This window comes from Poecile atricapillus, chromosome 2, assembly GCF_030490865.1.
Source record: "Poecile atricapillus isolate bPoeAtr1 chromosome 2, bPoeAtr1.hap1, whole genome shotgun sequence".
Lineage (NCBI taxonomy): Eukaryota > Metazoa > Chordata > Aves > Passeriformes > Paridae > Poecile > Poecile atricapillus.
In genome coordinates, this window is record NC_081250.1 from 8840068 (window position 1) to 8860982 (window position 20915).

At 36.4% G+C, this 20915-nt stretch overlaps 1 protein-coding gene across 1 annotated transcript in view; it reads left to right on the forward strand.

Moving 5' to 3' along the window:
- Nucleotides 1-20915, forward strand: part of UBE3C (ubiquitin protein ligase E3C) — a 71522-nt gene that overhangs the window by 39359 nt on the left and 11248 nt on the right. The window contains exons 17-19 of the mRNA XM_058830816.1: nt 3013-3145; nt 3908-4155; nt 16459-16671. Of these exons, the coding sequence (XP_058686799.1) occupies nt 3013-3145; nt 3908-4155; nt 16459-16671 (594 nt within the window). The remainder of the gene's footprint in view (nt 1-3012; nt 3146-3907; nt 4156-16458; nt 16672-20915) is intronic.

Here is a 20915-nt window from a genome sequence, read left to right on the forward strand (position 1 = left end):
TATTCCAAGACAGATGAGAGCAGTTTGCAGTCCCTGCTCAGAGATGGTTCTGCATGATTGCACCCTCTTGTGGTGGCACAGCACCGGCCGGTTGTGTGTCTGTACCAGAGGGCAGGGTCACAGCTGGAGACTTGGGAGCACCGAGTGGGTTTGCCCCAAATGAGATAATGGATCTCCATTTTGGGAAATTAACACCTAGAGTTCCTGCATTCATAGCTGAGTAGCTGAAGTTTAATAGAGTGTATAGTTTAAAACTAGCAAGGTTCTTGTACTTGATTGATTGAATTTGCTTTTAAATGTTTTTGAGATTTTATAAATGTAATTGTTAGCTCTATTACCTATTTCAGTTTTCATCATGAATATTATTAAATATTTTTTTCTGTTAAGCACTTTTTTTTTAAGCTGTGTTAGTTTTCAACAGTATCAATTAATTAAAAACTGATCTCTAAATTGTCTTGGAAATGCTACGTTTCAAGACGCTGTCAAGGGAATGAAGAGTAATTCTATAGGGAAAGTCAGTCTTTATTTGTCAAAACAGATAGAGGCAGCTTTGGTAGATAATGTGTGTTTTTTTCTCAACCTTCTGTGAAACAGTTGTTGTAACAAAACATCTTACTACTGAATGGCAATCTGACACTAGGATTACAGGGAAATGATAGGAGCTGACCTCAAGCAGGGATCTCTGTGTCATGGCTTAGTCACTGCCTTCCAACTTACGGACTTCCTAAAGCTGTGTTGAGATGCATACATGTTATGTTTTTGGAATTTATAAAGCCTTTTTTTGTGCAATTGGAATTCATAGAACCTTGTGTGCTTTTATCACAAAAACTGAAGTAGCAATGTCTTGAGAGCTCTGAGATAAAGATGAAGCTATAACTGAACCTCTGTAGTTCAAAGAGGAGATCCTGTTACACTGTGTTTTGGAATAAGTGTGTATGGTCCTTTCTGTATAATAGTGTGAGTCAGCATTCCTTTGGAGTCTCCCACTACCTCCACAGAGCAAGTTGCAATAATTTGCATACAACCATAATAAGTTTTTTTTTTTCCCCTTTTGGTCAGTTGCTGTCTATTTCTCTGTAATTTAATATGGTAAGCTCAATGCTGCTTGTGTGTATGGGTTGTTCCATAAGCCCTTTCATTTTCTGAGGTCCTTATGCTATATTTACCTTGACTTACCAGATAACAGATACTCCTACCAGCAATTGCAGAGTCCAGTTCCATGGTAGGCTCTTCAGCTTTCTGGCCACAGGGAGTGTTTTCCCCTTCAGCCTTAAGGCACATTGGGGTGCACCTTTCAGTCTGTGGGAGATAATGAATCCAATCTGTAGCAAGTGCCTTAGTTCTCACCTCCTTAGGCCATATTTTAGTCAGATTGCCTATGGTGATGCTATTTCCCATGGTGTGTGCTTCAGTCAGTTCAAATCAGTTGCTTGTTTTTCTGTGTCTGTCTGAAGTTGTTGCAAATGATTCAGTTGTGCATCAGAGTTCTCATTTCCAGGACTAACATATCCATGAACATTGGGTTATGTAGGGAGTCAGAGTCAGTACCAAAAAGAGTTTTGCTATGAGATGTAATACCAGGTGATGTTTTGCATCTAGAGTTGGGTAACAATAATTAATAAACTGTATGTAGTTTATTAATTTATTAATACTTCAGGAAGGAGAGTGGTGCTGAGCATACTCTCATGCTCTGTACATAAAGAAAGGTACCTGTGGCCACATGTCTTGATGCTACAAAACTGCAGAAAAATTTAGGCCAGAAGGGACCTCTGGTGGTACTCATTCCTCACACATGAATAACTTCAGACTCAGGTCAGCATCCACAAGGACTTGTCCAGATGAGTTTTGTCTATCTCCAGAAATGGAGATTTCACAAACTCTCATATAACCTTTTCCAATACCTAATCACTTCTCCTACGAACTTTTCTCTTTATGTCCATCCCTTGTTTCTCTTTCTGCAGTTTAGGACTATTTTCTCTTGTTTTTCTGCTGTGTACCTTAGGAAAGTCCTGCTTTGTCTGTACTGTAATCTTCCTGGCTGGAAAGCACCGTCTCCACTAGCAACAGTTGCCCATAAAAACAGTAGATTTGAGACCTTACTCTGCCTTTGTTTGGTGTGGTCAGATTTCCTGTTTCATGGTAAATTTGTTGCTTTTAAAAATCCCTGCAGACTCTTATTTAATCTTCTTCATTATAAAATGGCCTGACATATAACTGGAGATTATATTCCTTGGAAAATGAACTAGACTATTTATTGAATGATGCCAAGAGAGAATATAGTAAACATACACTCCCTGGATAGAGGGACTATTATTATACATTGGGCAACCCCCTCCCATGCCACATCTTGGCATAGAAGCACAGTTAGCTAGTTACTCTTCAGAGGAACAGATTCCTGGTGGGAAGATTTGAAATTGAACAGTGTTAAGCTCAATTTGCACTTCACCTGGCATAATTGCTTTGACTTTTTATGATGCTCTGGTTATTTTTTTAATATGGCAGTAATATCCATGATTTTAGCCTGAATTATTTGTTCACTGCTTATGCAAGGGGAACAAGTACCTATATTCTTATTACTGAGAATGTTCCTCACCATTTCAAACAGCAACAAAAAATTATTTACCAGTATTGAGAATAACCTCTCTGTGTGTGAAATAATCATGGGACTTTTTTCCTTTGTTTTTGAATACTTTGCATTTCAGAGCTCTGAAAGTTAGGGAGAGGAAACTGGAAGCACTGGCACAATGTCTGCAGATGTGCCTCTTTATGTAGAGAGAACTGAGGATGGTATCTTAGCACAGAAAAGTTCTTCGCATTTCTGTCCCCCTCCTTCCCTTCCAGGGGTCACGGCTCTGTATTAAGTTTCTGCAGCTCAATGAGAGAGAAGACAAATCACTTGAAAGTGAGTGCCAGAGGCAGCTCAGAGGACAGTAACAGTAGTGAATAACCATCTCTTGTTGAATATTTAGATCTGCACAATTATGTGATTGCTCTTTTCACTCATTTTAACAGATTTTTCAAAGACTGATCTATGCTGATAAACAAGAAGTTCAAGGAGATGGGCCATTTTTGGATGGAATTAATGTCACCATCAGAAGAAATTATATTTATGAAGATGCTTATGATAAGCTTTCTCCTGAGAATGGTAGGTTTACAGTTATCAGCTTGTTATAACACTTCATTGTTCTTACCATGTAGTTCTATATTTGTTTATTTGACTGGTATGCTACAGGTGTATCAGCTCTGAGATGTGAAAGTTCTTAAGAGTTAAATTCCCTTGTTTTTTACAGAAGTAATTCTCACCCATATTCTTTATGATTATTACAGCCTAAATAATCTCTTTACAACCTATTTTTACAGTGCTTTTGTTCCCATTTGCTTATCCACATAATTGTAATTTGTATATTTTTCTATGTAATTCATTAGATATCATCTGCTTTGGTAATCTTTGCCAACAGATACATATGGACTGAACAGGATTTTCTAGGTACAATGTGTCTGATAATAGTGCAGGGCTCTGTTTAATGATGGGATGTAGTACTATGAATTTTACTACATTGAATTAAATCACATGTTCGTGTGAATCTTGCACTCACAATATTTTATATAAATAAATTTTTCAAATTATTCCTGAGTTTCTTTTAAATATTTTGTAGGATTTTTTTCTTCCCCTGCCTATGGTCTTATCCCCTTCTGTTTTTTATGTCTTAAAACAAGACTTTTTCTACCAAGTGAGTGTTGCACAAACTGAATATTCCAAAATTCAAGCCAGTAGTAAGAGTTCTGCTGCTATTTACTAGGTCAATTTTTATTCTAGCATATATAGTTTGTGTGTGTAGTTACAGGTGTTTTTATGCATACAGAACTGAAGCACACAATTGCATTTGTCTCTCTCCTTTCTCTGCAGAACCTGACCTAAAAAAGCGCATTCGTGTTCACTTGCTTAATGCACACGGCCTTGATGAAGCTGGTATTGATGGTGGTGGAATTTTCAGAGAATTCCTGAATGAACTCCTCAAATCAGGATTTAACCCCAACCAGGGTTTTTTTAAGACCACCAATGAGGGACTGCTTTACCCTAACCCTGCTGCACAGATGCTCGTTGGAGACTCATACGCCCGACATTACTACTTCCTTGGAAGAATGCTTGGAAAGGTAAAATCAGTGTTCTGTAATACAAAGCTAAAGCAGTACTGAAATTACTCAGTGATGCTTTTTCCTGATTAGGAGGAGTGGATGGGAAAAACAAAAGATTTTCCCAGACTTGAAAGATAATAACTTTCAGATGTTGGGTATGAACATTACCACTGAATTTCTGGTTGATTTTAATAAATTATATGCTTGGGAAGTACAGGAAATTTGTGTTATCCTGACTGCCAGTTGAGCAAAGTTTGCACATGTTTGCTTCTGTGTATATCCTTGTGCTTAAGGTTAAGTTGATTGAAGCCACCAACTCTACTCTGCATGTAGTGATTTTCAACCTGGAGCTTTTAGGAATAGGACTGCAGTTGCATTTCCCTCATTTGGAATGTATGAAATGGATGTTTTAAACAGTTGTATGAGGTATGCAATTCTTGGTAGCATTTAAAATTTGCCATCAGCATTTACCATATTTAAGAGCCACGTGCAAATTACTTTTCACAAATTCTGTTTGGTGTTTTGTACCTTTTGCATATTTCTTGAGTTTTAGTGCTTGGTAATTTGGTGATATGAATGTTCAAAGGCTAATAGATGCTTGTTGAGCTAGATGAAAAATGAAGAGCGAGGAGCAAAGAGAGAAACCATTACAAACATTAATTACATTCAATTTTCTTTTATGGGCAGGTTTAATACTGAGGCTATTTCATTCTAAGCACTTGAAATAATTTTTATAAAGCTAATAACTGTGAAACAAAATTTGGAATACAGATTCCATTTCAGAAAAAAAAAAGTATTAACTGCTACTTAGCTGTCTAATACTGAAGGTATTTAAGATATAAAAAGTCCAATTTAACTGCCTGAAGCATTTTGGAGACTAAAATCCTGCTGCTGCCTTGCAGTGAGGTTTGATGTGCAGTTGGATGTCTTTGTAGTGTAGCTGGAAGCAGTTTCAAGGGATGTTGTTGGCAAACAGCGAATTGTTGGAACAGTGCTGTGCTTGGGAGTTGCCAGTCAACTGATATAGATAAAGCTGCCTCTTTGTAAGCAAATTCCCTGCTCATGCATCCCAGCTACTGCCATATCCAAACTTCTTAAATAATGGAAATTACAAATCAGCCATTTCAATAAATAACCTTTGAGTGATGTTTCCACTCCTGTCAGGAGATGGATTCACTACTAATACAATAGTTGGTAATTATGTCTGATACTACATATTCAAGCTTCATTTTCTTTCTGCATGTATAGGTTTTTAGAGTGAGATAGAAAATAGTTGTGGTATTGTTAAGGAAGCTACTTCACCACAAAAATGTTTTGTGTGTATCTAGGAAGGAGGCAGGGTTCAACTGTCATGAGAAGTTTAAAACATTATTTTAAAAAAAGATTGTAATTTTGAGTCTTCAGTTTCCTCTGTCAAAACAACACATTGCCTTCTGTAATTGAATTTCAGGTATTAGCATAGAGACAGAAGCTGCAAAATGTGTTTTATCTCACAGAGTACTACAAGTAAAGTTGTTTGTCTTTTTAAAATCAGAGAATCTATTATTTAACATTTTGAAAGCATAAATTGTTTTTGTATTTGCAGTATGTTTAGATAAGGTAAGAATTGACAGTGCTACTTAATAATTACCCTTGCCCAGGTGCACAGACACCTTTTTAGTAGTGTATTTAGAGACTTGATGAATTAAACAGAAAGATAAGGCACGACCATACTATTCAAAACCTGCCAGCATTGTGATCTTGGTTAGGTTATTGAATACCCACTCATCCGTTTTCAAAAATGTGTCCATTTTATGCTTTGCACAGGGCTATTTGAGAGCAATAGTGAGTTATTAAAAGCCCCTTTGCAAACAAAATAGATATAATGCAAAGGAAGTAATCGGGCATCTGCAGCAATTTCTTATTTGTGGAAACCAGTATGTAAAGAGTGCTGCCACCGAAAACTCTCACGTAAGAAGCTTCAACGTTATCAGAAAACAAATACATTAAAATATAATAATTTATAGAAATTCTCTGTCTCTTAGTAACCACTTCATACTGATATCCAAATGCATTTAACTTTCAGCACCATAAAGTTACACCTAATTCAATTTTTCTTCTCATCGGGAAGTTTCTAACAGCTTGGCATCTTCTTTGTTAATTAGTCAGTTCAGAAGCAGAAACATCTAAAAATTTAAAACATCTTGAAAAATGGTACATCAGAAAATATAAATAATTTTAATGCTGAATAAATTACTGACTTCTGCATGTATTTTTCTAGTTAATGAAGAAATTTAAATCTGTGTACAAAATGCATAGCTTGTTCATGCAGCTTTTGTAGTCACTGGATGAGCAAAAGGTCTTGTAGAAATAATACTGCGTGATCATGTAATTACATATGTTGTCTGAAATCATCCTTAAAATAAAAAAACCAACCAGAAATGAGTTTGCTTAAACAGCAGCTACTCAAACACTTCCAAAGTTTACATTTCTCAACTGTCAGTGACTTTACTCTGAAATGTAAATATTACCCTAGCACTGGTGCCTTTTAAGCATTTTCCTTTCTTTTCCTTACAAGCTAAAGCTCAGCTTGCTGTGCACACCTTTGGTGAGAGTCTCCAGCTGCCAGAGGGGTTAGGAGCTTGAACCTCTCAGTGGTGCCTGCTGGAAGCACAGCGGGGATCCTCTGGGTCCCAGGCTTTGCTTGGGGGCCAAGGCTGTCCTGGGCTGTCAGGAACGCTCAGGCAGAGGAGTTCTAGCCCCAAATCCTCTCTGGAAAGTGAAGTTTTCTCGTCCCAAGTGGTGTCCCAGAAGGGTGGATAGTCCAGATGCTGTGATTCTTTTGCTCTCCTGGTAGTTTTGGGCTGTGGGCAGGCTTCTGGCTTGGTTCTACTTCCTTTCAACATGCATTAATTGTTGTTCTGGCTGCACTAAAAATCTCCCCACGTGCAGACTCTGCTGCTGCAGGTTTGGCAGTGTAGTGGAATTTGCTCAGGACAACACAAAAGGTGCTTTTTTGTCAGGCTGCCAAGAAACAACAAAGCAAGGAAATTTGGAAGCAACACCTGAGAATATTAAATGAGGGATTTTCTCCATGATGATTCTTGAGTGGTGTGCTGCAAACCTGAAAAGAGGGAAACACCAGTTAACCATCCAGCTGAAACAGTGCTTGGTAGAACAGTGATGGAGAATTAAAATTTGGATTTCACCATGTTCTGACCTAAACTCAGTCTAATATGCACCATATTTCTCCATTTCCAGTTTACATTTGCATTTATTCAATGATGTTTCTGTGACAGATGTTATGGAAAAGGACATTATTTGCATTTGGAATTCTTTGACAAGCTGTTAATCAAGCTGTTAATTCTTAGGAAAATTTACTTAAATTTCATGAAGTATCAGCATTAGATAAAGAATATGGCAGGAAATCCATAGATAGATTAGTATGATAATTTTTATGGTTTCCTCTTCTTCCCTTTTGACATAAACCTGCTAGTTCTTGCATTTATTTTGTTTTGCAGTGACTGTCTTTGCATGTTAAACAGACTGACTCTGACAGTAGAGATTTTTGTATAATACACTCAGTGTCTTTGAATTTACTGAATTCTACCACCTCTTATTCCAGAATATTAAATAACACTTGTGAGTCACACATTCATGTTGCTGAAGAACATCTATTTTTGAAATATAATATTAAGTCCCCTTTTCTAAGCAATAGAACCTGCAGTCCTTGGAAGACACTAAGGTTTTCTGGAAAGATTTAGATTTATTTTGCCAAGACCCAACTTCTGTCTTAAATGATAGGGAAAGCAATATGGAGAACAAAATGACTTTTGAGTTGTTTTGAACTGAGTCCTTTGAGGAACCAAGTGAAGAAGTTTCATAGAAGAGGCAGAAATGATTGAGAAAAACTAACATTCTAATAATAACTAGCGTTATTTTGATGATGGATACAATCTAGGTTTGGTTCTTTGACCATTAATTTTAATGGTATATAGGAGGTCAGTAATTTGGATGGACTTGTGGATATTATATTGATGAAAGTCAGAGCTGTTCATTTTCCTATGAGTTTTTGTAGTTTACTAATTTAAGATCTAACAGACTGTTCTTTGCATGTATCTAAATGCTATTAAATATATATAATTGGAAAAAAAGAGTTATAAAAAAGTCCTTGGTTAAAATGAAGGTTTAGAAGAGTAATAGTAGATCAAATACAGATTTTACAAGTAAGTGTGGGACCTAGTTATTGATTATTTTTCTTTATATTAGAGAGTGTGCCTTACGGTTACTGATTGTAACTTTGAATATTATGCCTGTCTGGAAGGTACAATTCTAAGATGAGCAGTATCTGTAGAATCCCTTCTGCAGAAAAACTAAATTAGTTCTTAATCATTCTCAGGCTTTATCTAAGAAGTATTGAATCAGGGGAGTCTTTTCACAGCAAGATCTGCATTAAATCCTAAACTCTTAAATTATAGATAAGCTGCACATATGGAGTCAGAACATTCAAGGAAAGGTTTCTAATAACATATTTGAGTGCCGTTTGTGCACCAAAAGCCTGTGGAAAGAAAATAAAGCAAGAAAGCTGCACAATGAGAACTGAATTTCACATACTTGATTATTTGGTGGGATGGTGTGTCAAGCACTGCACTGCCACTCTGACTGTTGGAGGGTGGGGTTTTTTCCTTCTGATTTTTAGGCTGCCCTTTCCTTTTTCTTATTGTTCACTTAATTAGATCCACTTTGGCTTGGTTTAAGTCAGTATAACCTTAATCGGTTTGTGCTGCAGCTACAGTTGATACTAGTAGTACCTGGAACGGCAGGTATGGGATTGGTGATACTGATTCAAAGAGGAGGTAATTGGTATAAACTCTTTGTTTTATTAATTTCAGTTACCTCACACATGATTTTGTAGATTCAGCATTTTGCTTAAAAGCAAATTAGCTGATGATCATTTGTCTTAGGAAATCCTGAATCATCTGATATGGAATCAAAACATGAATTGACCATAGAAAGTGAGTGGCATGGTCCTTTAATAATAAACTTACAATGCAGAAACACAATCCTGAGAGAGCAGAATTGATACTTTATGGAAGTTGTTTCATGATTTATGAATGCGGATGTAAACTAATCAGAATCTATTTTCTGACACAGTTCTTCAGCTTGACAATTCCTTTGTGTACTGCTGCATTTAACAAAACCAATTATCTTTTGATTACAAATAGCAGTGTTAGTAGTAACCTTGTAAATATATGTCTAGTGCTAAAAGACTACTGAAATGTGGTATTTTAACTCTAAATCTTGAGGAAGGAAAAGTGTTTATTGATGGATTGTGATATTTATTGGGTCATAATGTATTTAAATTTTCTTTAATGCATATGTTAGTGATTGTTTACCGTGATAAAGTGCATAGAGGTCTCTGCAAGGAGTTCTGCATGGAAAGAATTACCTCATGTCAGTGGTCACTCCTCAATTAAAAGTTCCATTAGCAGATGATTCCTGCTTCTGGTTTGTGTACTGATTGCATTTTATTGCCTCTAAATCAGGTTCCTAGACAGGGAATAAATAAACAGTTAGAGTGTGTGGTAATGGTATCCTGATCTTTTTTCACAGTTAGGAACACCTACATCCATTTCAATCAGTTAGGTCTGGAATATTTACTGAAATTCTTAATTGGTTTGAACTTTAAAAATTGCTAGTTTCACTGCTATTAAAATACAGATCTATCTTAGAAGCATATCCAGGGGTTAGGTATGTAGTATTAAGTGTTTCAGTATGTCAGAAGATTAAACTTAAATAAGGAGAAGTTTTTCTTCTACCTTCAATTCTTCCTAAATTATGTTTAAATTTGAGACAAGAAAAATCTATTATGCCTTTAGTGGAACTTTAGTAATGAGTGATAACTATCAGTTATCCGGTGCATCCACAGGTATCTGTGGTGCTTTCCTCTCTCATCCCTCAAAACCCCCCAAATGACATCGATAGCAATTTATATCCTATTTATGACATAAGTTACAGAGGTAACTGTTCCTATTAAATGAGAAAGAAAGTATCAAGCTGATGAAATGGTAGTTTTCTGCATGTGCTGGCATTTCTGAAGCACTCTGTTTTGGTAATAAATGTTAATGTAATTAAAGACATCCTAAATTGCTAGAATAAAAATACTAGCATGACCTTTCATTTTTAAATTAAAAATTAACTCAAGGTTATTAAATAGTATATTGATGATATTGATATTATTGATGATATTGATATTATTGATATGATCCAGTGAAGTAGTTGTGAATGGATCCTTACATTTTCCTGGTCCTGTGTTCATGAGTTAGGAGCTTGGTCTGTGCTGCCACACCCCTGTCATCCATTTCAGAGATTTGCACCCACTGCAGCACCTGTGGCAGGCAGGTGCTTCACACCTGAGTCTTGCAACACCAAATGTCTGAAACTTCTATAAACTTGTACTTATTAGCCTTCAAATTCCCATTGAGTGGGAAATATGAAGTAAAACCAATTTACAAGAGGCATTTTCTATAAAAATAATAAAAATAATTTTAAAATCTGATGATATTCACACTGTTACAAGGGCTGTTAAAGCTTGGAGAAGCCAAATTACAGGCATCAAGCTGTGGAATTTTGGACTCCTGTTCTTTTAAAAGACAGAAAAAAGGCAAGCTATGAATTTTCATAGTAATATAGGGAAGATAATGCACCAGATTTTCCATTACTATGATGATACATATGCATCTAGACATCTGCTATTGCTCAGAGGCTTGGAAACAGTGACTTAGAGTTCCCAGGTAACAGGACACATTGCATTGAGACACATGCCTAGGATAAATAATTTTATTTTACCAAAATGGCTTTAGAAACAATATAATTTGGGGTTTGTTCACTTTAAAGCACATTATTAAGCATATATTAAGAAATTATTTCATCTAGAGATTGCTGAATGTTAGCTCTAAAAATTCTTCAAAAATATGAGTACATGTTAATTTTAATTTAAGTTAAATTTTTAGTTTAATCTTTTTCATTAGGGTTGAAAAGACTCTGCTGCCCCCAAAGGCTTTGTGAGTGTGATGAGATATTTCTAGGATATAAATAATAAGGTCGAAGGAAGTTCTAATGGTTTTGCTATTTTTCGATCATTTTTATTAATGGTTCTGTTACAGCTTTGAAGATCTATTGCACTCTGTAAGTGCTAAGTATTATTTAATAGTAACTGTTTAAAATTACTGAAATAGAAAGGGTTATGGTCTTGGGGGCTGATTATGGAAATAACTGAATTTAAGTCTGGTCATTTATTGCCTTATCCCAAAAGCTGTGCATCTTTGTAGGGATATGACTTTAGCATTGTTTATGCTTTAAAATACAGTTCTGGGTTGTGAAGGATTAATGGAAATTAGAAGCAGTGACAGATTATTTTTCTTAAGGGAGATTTTAGTTTAAATAATAAATGAGAGAATTAGTTGTAGACCTGAAAGTGTAAGTAAAGGCACTAAAGCTGCCTTACAAGGGAGGGAAGTTTAATTAGTTCATCTATGAATTTGTTTACGCATTTTGGACCTCATTCAGCACATTGTAGTGCTGTTGTAACCTCTGCTGTGTATAGCTAGTCTGGCTGAAATGACTCTAATACTTACATTTTGTCCAGATTTAAAACATGGTCTTCCTTCTGAAGAGCAGTTTCTTAAATCTTGGGGTCATACCTGAACAATACTTTGTATGACTACATAGTACTTAAATGATACCTTGGTAATTACCATCTCTTGTCCCTGTCTGGCTTATTCTTATTTTGTTGAAAGAAGAAGAGTCCTCATTGTCCACAGAACTGTCATCCTTCTCTTTCTGACACTATGTAGAGCTGTCTTTCAGCCCAGATCCTTCTTCCATAATACATTACAGATACTAATTGCATGCCTGTATTCTGAAGGGTGCTTGCCTTAAAGAACTGTTTCTTGTTCCTCCACATCACACATGTGTAGTGAGTGCATTCAGTATATTTGTGTCTGAGCATCATCCTTGTCATCCCTTCAAATGCCCACACTGTGATCCGTGTCACCAAACTGAGTAAAGGCCAGTCCCTGTAGCAGTCAATTACTGTGGAACTATACTGTAATCACAGGTAGCTGAGATTATTTAAAAGAGGACAACAGACTTCAGATTGTGTGTGAAGTGAAAACTTACTGACCACAGTAGGCTTTCTGTTACTTTGGTGGTTTTTAATATTCTGGTGTATTTTGCAGGCATTCACACAAAGGGGGAGACAGGTGGGTGAAGTTACTTTTACTGAATGCTACCTTTTCCGTAGTGAAATAATTGCTCTTGGCCTTTTAACCAGAAAAAAAAAAAAAAAAACACCTTATTTTAACCATCTCTTCAGATTCATTACTAAAATACAATTTTTTTTTTGTTTAGTCATTTCAGAAGCTTTTAAGTTATTTTTTCATATCTAGAGATGTCAAATTTAACTGAAGAGCATCTTTATCTACATGAATTTGAAAGAGTGCTGGGAAATCCAGGTTGGCCTTTTCAGCAGATACTACTTTTTAGCTACTTGGGAATGTCACCCTGTGAGCATTACAGTGCTTGTGGGGTTGCTCTTGATGTGAACATCATTGTCTCTGCTTCAGACCCTTGCCCCAAGCTTGTACACGCAAATGGCACTTCTGTGCAGCTGGAGTGTTCATATCCCAGCCTTTCAAGGAGGCAGAGCTCTATGGGATTGGGTCAGGTTGTTTGTGTTGACCCCCACATCTGAATGTTAAAAACTGCAAGTCTGATGCCATATGTGACCACTTCCATGACTTCCCATCTGGACTTTTTGCCTTATGTAGGCCTGCTGGAGTTCATGGGCTGCAGGGTAGAAACAATGGAGTCAGGGGCTCAGATGGGAAAGCTGGAATGGGAACTGTCAGAATTCATCATAGAAAGGCATTGGTCTCATCTGTGATTACCAGAGAGTGGAAGAAACTTGTGGAAATGTGAGAGTACTTGAAGTTCGAGAAGATACTAGTTTTAAAATAAACATTGGTTAAGGTTGCTGGCTTTGGTCTCCTGAAGCAGTGTATGAACAGGAAGCTCTAATTTAGCCAAACAGAAGTAGACATCTCTGTCCAAGGGCAAGCCAGTTTCTCCCATCAGTGTTGTTGCTCATTTGCTGTGAGAGGAAGGAAGAGGACAAGTTCTGTGTGGAGAGCATGACCATATATTGTATTAAAGGACTATATAAGTATACTCTAATGACGCAGCTTCATGCTGCACTGATTAATCTGGCAGCTGCTTTCCTCTGGTAGAGGTGGTCACCATTCCCTTGCCTATTGCTGATGCTGGGCTCCTGTCTCCTTGATGCTGATGTTGCAGAAAGCCAATTCAGAGAGTTCAGACAGGCAAAAACCTAAGCTTAAAATAGGGTAACTTAGAGCTCCCCAAGGCAGTTCAGTGTGGAAAAACAAGGAAGGAGAAAAGTCTCCCTCTTGGTGATTAGATTAACTTTAGTGAGAAAAGTCCCCATCAGGGTGGGCTTCCATGGGCAGCTGGCAGCTCCAAGGTTGTGCTCCTAGTGAAACAAATGATCCTGCAATTCCCACCCCGTTTCAGCCATGGCTGTGAGCTGGATCTTACTCTAATTTAAAAGAAGCTTCAGTGTCCATGCTGTGGCCACCAACACCCACCCACCCTGCAAACCCCAAATCCAACAGCCCGGTCAAAGCACAGCACAAATAATGTGCAAGTTTTGAACCTTATTCAGGTTGTAAGGACCTCTACTGTACAACTGCTCTGCTTGCAAACAAACTCAGGGGAATCAGCAGCTGATTGGTTTCATTGCCTTGGCAGGAATGTGTGGAAATCACATTTTTTAGCAACAACAGGTAGTATGGTCAGTGTATGCTGACTGAGAAACAGAAAGCTTAGATGAAATCCAGAAAATAAAGTTACAGTTTATTTACTCATATTGTACACAGCGTTTCTCAGCATCTTTGCATGGTGCTGGGGCTGTAATGGTGGCATTCACCTCTTTGAAACAAAACCAGAGTTCATCATGACTTTATTCACCGTAGTTTTAGTGCATTTTTTATTAAACTTTATTAGGATAGCTTGACTTTCAAACTAATTAAAACACTACTGTTTGTCTTCTTTCCAAAAATACTTTATTTTGAATATTGCAATCACTTAGCTAAGAGAAGGAGTAATTAAAGTTATTCTCAAGTTGCACAATTTAGTTTATTTAAAAATGCTTTATATAGTTTTTAGATGAAGTTATAAATGTTCACTTTGGAACTACCTTAAGATTAATAGTGATGCATTTGAAATGCATTATTTTTTTATTGATTCTTAATGTAGTAAATTACTGAAGTTATTTGGCAGCAAACAGAAATAGCCAGTGATGTTGTTCACATTTATTTTCCTGATAGCATCACAATTTGCATTAATTGCATTGCAGCTGCACTCACTTATATTAAAAAGCTTCTACCATAATTAATCCTTTTTATTTCAAATCATTTTGGCACAATTTCTAGCAATAAACACTCATAAAAGACAGACACTTGAAAAATAGCATACAAGTTTCTTCAATATACCTATTGCTGTTTTTTCCTGACAAGGAATTATTGATAGGCTTCTAGGATCAAGTGTTGCAAGTGGTGAAGACTTAAGACCAGTTTGAAAAATGCTAAGTGGATTATTTTGCATAAAAAATAGACAGGTTTTGAATTTGTGTAATTAACCTGTGTTTAGAAAATACCTTGATTTATGTCTACATTTGTATTTCAGTTGCATACATTATGGAAATTTAATTTATAATCCATTTAGCTGATGTGATCATAGTTTTTAGTGCTATCATTTATTAGTCCTTGTATATTAAATGCTCTAAAGGCTTAAACCTGCCTTGTGTAAAAAATTACACCTCTGCATTTACATTTTATGAGTCATAGATGGAATTCCATTTTAAATTCGGGTAGCTTTGATATATTTAAGGAATTACAATAGCTTTATTGTTACTAATGCAGGAACAGCAAACACTGACCTTACACATTGCAAATTAATGATTTATCCCTCTAGTTTGCTTTTAAAGTCAACTATACAAATGAGGATTTTGACTTCTACACCTTGAATAAATCATGGCTCTAAATATAAAGCCCCCTTTGGCTTTGAACTCGTTATTCTCAGGTTTTTTTGCAAGGTCTAACTCACCTCATAGAAAAACGTTCTTTCAAAAGTTTAAGGAATTGTGTATATTTTTCTTCAAGTCTTTGTTGGAATATCATTGAATGATTAGAGCTACATCTATTCGTCTTTTTTCAGTTTTGGTTTTTTTTCCCCCCTCAGTGGGATTCCTTCTCTAAGTTTGCAGCAGATTATGGAGGAATTAAGCAACACTGCTCTTGGGGAGTTAAAAGGGAGCGAACAATGATGTTACAATGATGTTATGTTGGTTATGCTGCCTTTTCTGATCAGCCTGACAGTGATATTAATGTTCTGTAAGGATTCAAGAAGTTGGTACTGACTTAATAAAAAATATTGCAGAGATACTTTGCATTACATGGAAATGTGCTCATACAGTAGATGAACCTAGAATGGTGTTGCTAAAGTTTGAAAATTCTTGAGGATAATTTGAAGTTGCAGTCAAAAAACATCTTTTGTGAGTGCTGCAAATGTAGGTCAGGTACATGTTTGTTTCAGTAATTTTTTGACATCTGTAGCAGTGTCAAACATAGAAAGGATTGGACCTGTGATACAGTCAGAGCTGCTAAACTCTTGGCTTGGAAGTGAAGGTGTTTTGATTAGAGCTGTAGAATTCACCAAAAATGAGACTTAGCAATGAGTCTATATAACATGCACGAGATAGTTTTTATTAGTATAAAATGTACTGGATTTACAGAATTATTTTTAAGGGGATGAGGGGGGTGACAGTTCCACGTGTTTCATCATTGATATGAATGGAATAATACTGCTTGTGATGGTGCTGATGGAAGTAGAGATGTTAACTTTGTTGTAAGACATTCTTGATGTAGTTGCATTGTCCTTTAGCAAACATTGCTTTTCCTGAAAATCTGCAATTTGTATAAGAAGAGTAACGACAGATAAGCAATGACGTGATTTTAAATTACATCATAATTAATTTGTGATATTTGAGACCTTGATATTTCACAAGAATATTCATATTTCAAATTTTGGATGAATATTCTTAAATTTATGCAGCATCTGAGCTATTTCAATGCCAGAAGAACCTACTCAGGCACCAGATTAAGACAAAATTACTCAAGATGAGAAGTAGACAATAACCTTCTGAATTCCTTCATGTACAACAATAAAATCTAATGTGCTTTTAATTGCTCTGTTTTTCAGGCTCTTTATGAAAATATGCTGGTGGAGCTGCCATTTGCTAGTTTTTTCCTCTCAAAATTACTAGGGACAAGTGCTGATGTTGACATTCATCATTTAGCTTCACTAGACCCAGAAATGTACAAAAATTTGCTTTTTCTCAAGAGTTATGAAGGAGATGTGGAAGAACTTGGACTAAACTTCACTGTGGTAAATAATGACCTTGGGGAAGCGCAGGTAAGAGTGGCTTTGATTTTTTTTTCTTTTATCTATGACAGAGGAATCTTTACTATCCTTACTAATTAACTTTTTAATTTAAATGTGATACAAAATAACTGTTAAAGGTGCTGTGAGGCATGAGTTTGGATGCTGACTCAATATTTGGAGTAGAGATGAACTAACTGTGTACTTAAAATAACATTTTGATGATTAATTAAAGGTAAACAGCAGTGATTATTTTCTAACAGTTATGCATATAAAGTTGTATTGCCTGAGAATGTTTCTTGAACAAAAATATGTCACTTCCTCAATTGCACTTGTAATATTAAAAGTAATAAGCAAAATCTAGATTATACATAAACTACAGAAGTACTGCCTGCTTTTAAATTGCAGTTAGCTGTTTTAGAGGTTTTAAATAATAATAATAATAATAATAATAATAATAATAATAATGTTAGTAAAGACCTTGTTATTGTGAGATAAGCATTGTCTCCCTTATCTGGAATTTTCTAAGGAAGAGAGCTTGAAGTTTGACCAACCTTAATTTATTATTTTTTTTAATCCTTGCCCTTTTTTTTTTAAGGGTTGAGATACCAGATTAGTCAAAGGTGATAAATGGTGTTCAGTGCTTCTGAAAAGTAGTTACTTAGGTCCTTAAATCTAAATTTTTAGCACAGTTGCACCATATAATTTGATTACAGCTTTTTATTTGCTCTGTGTGCTAGTACTACCATAGTAGAAAATAAATGTCACTAGAGCTCTAAAAGCCTGCCTTAGGATGCTAATGCAGGTAACCTCCTAGGTAAAATCTTCTGTTAGGCTTCCTCTTTCATTTTTGAGAATTTAAAATTGAGGATTTCAAACTTACACTTGATTATGGCATATCATTGGATGAGAAAAGTAGACCTGACCACACTGTGATGAGCAGCAGCATCTGAATTCAGCCTCCTCTCATGAGGAAGAAACAGATTCCAGAAGGGGGTGAGCAGCACTCTGGGGTTTGCTGCTCAGGGAATGTGCACATCTCCAGTGCAGCAGCACCACTGAGATGCAGTAACTTGTCCTGGAAATTCGTAGCTTGAATTCTCTACTGCTGCTTAAGTCATAACAAGTCTGCTGGCCAAGACTTCTGCTTGAAAAGTGTCAGGCTTGGATTTTATCTTACTCTTCTGTGTCAATTTCCTGCTGTTTTGGAAGATTCTAAAATTTGGATTGCATTAAATTTTAAAACAGTACCCTCAGATCTGGGGTTCCTAAAGCATACTAAAGGGGAGAGGCAACAGTTGCCTGATGGAAGTAATGTTTAATATTAAACATGTACCATATGCCATTTTCCTCCCTGGACTACATTCCCAGTATGAAAATATCTGACCTGCACTCTCTAGAAAAACACTCAAACACTTGAGATAAAGATGTGATACAGAGGTACCCAAAAGCACCTTCTTGGAGTGCCTGCTCAGGTACCGTGTGCTCTGTGTGCCTGGTACTGAACTGAGGTCTGTAGCAGCCAGAGGTTGGGTTCTGGGGGGCAAACCACACCAAATGGCAATTTCCAGTATTACCTGGGATTTTTAACAAGGGAGGAAAGTCTGAATTCTAAAACTGTTTATTTAACTCTGCTTAAAGTAATAGCTTTGTCGGTCACAGCTAACACAAATCCAGTTTAATACCTAACTAAAATGAGGGCTATGGCTGCTCTTTTCAAGACTTCTGATTTGTAGTTGTTTGGCATAACTTCAGAAGCAAGTTTTAGTGTATTAGTGAGTTACTGAGTGACTAGATGAAATGTAAGTTAAAATAAATATTCTGATGCTGATTTGCTGTTTTTATACTTGAAAAGAGAACATTTAACCATGAGGTATCGTCCATCTTTTTATGAGGCTCAGTGCATATTAGTGTAGTTCAACAGAATCCATTGGTTCTTGTCACTGTCTTCTGCCTTTCAATGCAACAAGTCTCTTTTGATACTTCATTTCATTACCTTAGTAAACCTCATATGGATAAATACATTTTGTCTGCTATTTGACTTGTAACCATTGCATACTAATTGACTGTGCCAAGGTAAGGCTAATTCACTTTGGGAAAAGAGCTTAATTTGCACTCCTTATGTTGAATGTACATTATATGTAGTTTTCAGCTAAACAGCCACTTTAGTGTTTAATGAATTAGTGCCTAATAAATGCATCATAAATCTATCATTGTAAATAGCTGTCCTCATGACAGTGTCCATCCACCAATTGTGGCACAAAAGCATTATCTGCAATGAAAGACACATTCAAAAGGGGCTCTATTGCCTCTGTCAGTAGTAGAAGGTAGAAATTCTATTATCAGTGTATTGATTCCAATCCTGTAATGTGCTTTTAGACCCCATTAAACTATTGTCAAAGTGCATTCACCAGAAGTTGAAAAAGGTACTTAATAATTTGCACATTAGACCTGCTAATTAGGGGAGCTATGCCATCAACATATCTTCCAACCCCAAATAGCTTTTGATAAAGATCTATCTAATGCAGTGATACCAGCCTGCATTTCAGCTCTTGGGTCTCCTGCAGAAAATGGTGGCCAGTAGCAAAGTCTCAGAGGAGGTCAGCCTGTGGTTACAGGTCTGTATATTGATTTAATTTTTCCTTCTGTCTTGTAGATGAGATGGTTATGAAAGGTCTGTAAGAATAAGGTTAACAAGTTCAAGAAAATACCTTATCTTCTTAGACCTTCCTCTCTCCCCTTTTCCTGTAAGGAAGGCGAGTTTTGTGGCTGTCCAGGGCAAGAGGGAGATGCAAATACTCATTACTCTTCCTTCAGAAGTGTGGGATGCTGTACTCGAGAAACTCTGTTTGAGAGTATCAGTGTCAAACACTGATATGTGAGAGTACGTGGATCACAAGTTGACTGTGACCAGAAGATTCCATAAATAAAGTGTTAAAGCACAAATCCACAGATGAGCTTTTTAAACAGGTGTAAATGCCATTGCTATCACTGAAAATAGGCTGACTCACCAAAGGGGAGTTCTTTGCCTTTAAATTTCTTTGGGGGAATATTTTGAATTCTTAAGAAGAGTTTTGAAGGTTTCGGTCTTGCCAACCTCTTTACTAGTATATAGTAGCCTAGATGGATGACTTTAGAGGTTTTTTAGCAGCAAAGTAATTAAGCTGGGGCTGAGCCTTCTCAGGCAGACTCATAATACTTACAGAAAATGCATTCTTAAACATTCATATGCAGTCTGATACCTGGAATTCCTGCATGAACATCTAGAAAGCAAATGACAGGGCAAGGTAAAAAAAACTTCATTGACTTCTTTTCAAAATGAGGAAAAACTGTAGGGGTGGTGTGAACAAAAGTGATCAGAACCCTAGAGAAAAGATAAAAGATTCTTATCTTGTAGGAGTTCTTGAATATCTATAAGAGCTTTATGAAATTGCACTGGAGGTTCTGTGATTTGGAAGAGATACAAGTCTCGTGTCTTCATACAGGACTTTTCTGTCGCCTTTTGGTATTTCCCTTCATTTTGAAGATGCACTTTGTGAGTAGGGCATCAAATTTGTCTGAATGATCTGAATACTTACATAAATGATATCTATGGTTTTATTGCCTTTAGTACATGCGATTTTGATTACAAACCAAGTTGAAATGCTTTTTGTTTGTTTAAACTTAGATGTACAGGATAGAGACAGATGACACAGGGCTGCAGTTTCCTGTGGGACCCGTCCCGGGTAACCTGGGTTATTGTCTTGCCCCATCTAGTGGCCAAAACTGGATGGATGAAAAATGAAGCTGATAAAGTGTTTTAAGATCTATTAAGTTGTGCTATGGCCTTTTTGGAAAGGAACTCTTCAACAGTAATTCCTAACTTTTAGAATTAAGTGGGAATTCTACAATAGTTCCTTTAATGCCATGAAAATACTGAGTGCATCTACCTTTACTTTAGTCCTATGCTTACCAAATGTTACTGTTTTCTGTTTTACATCCTTCTTAGCCTTTTTGGAATAATATATTTATTATTTGTGTTCTGTTATCCCTTTTGTTTTGGTCTTGGATGATACTTTGACACAAGAGTGGTAAAATTAACCTCACACTGAGTTCAGTCTCTGGAAGACCCCAGGAAATGCACTTAATTGAGTGCTGTACTTGTACTTGTGGCAGTGCAGGGCTCTTGGGATGAAGGGGAGCTAAAGAAATGTTGCTGGATCAGAAATCAAGATTTGCTACTTATATATATATATATATATATAGGAATAATAGGATTAAAAAAAAAAAAAGAAACC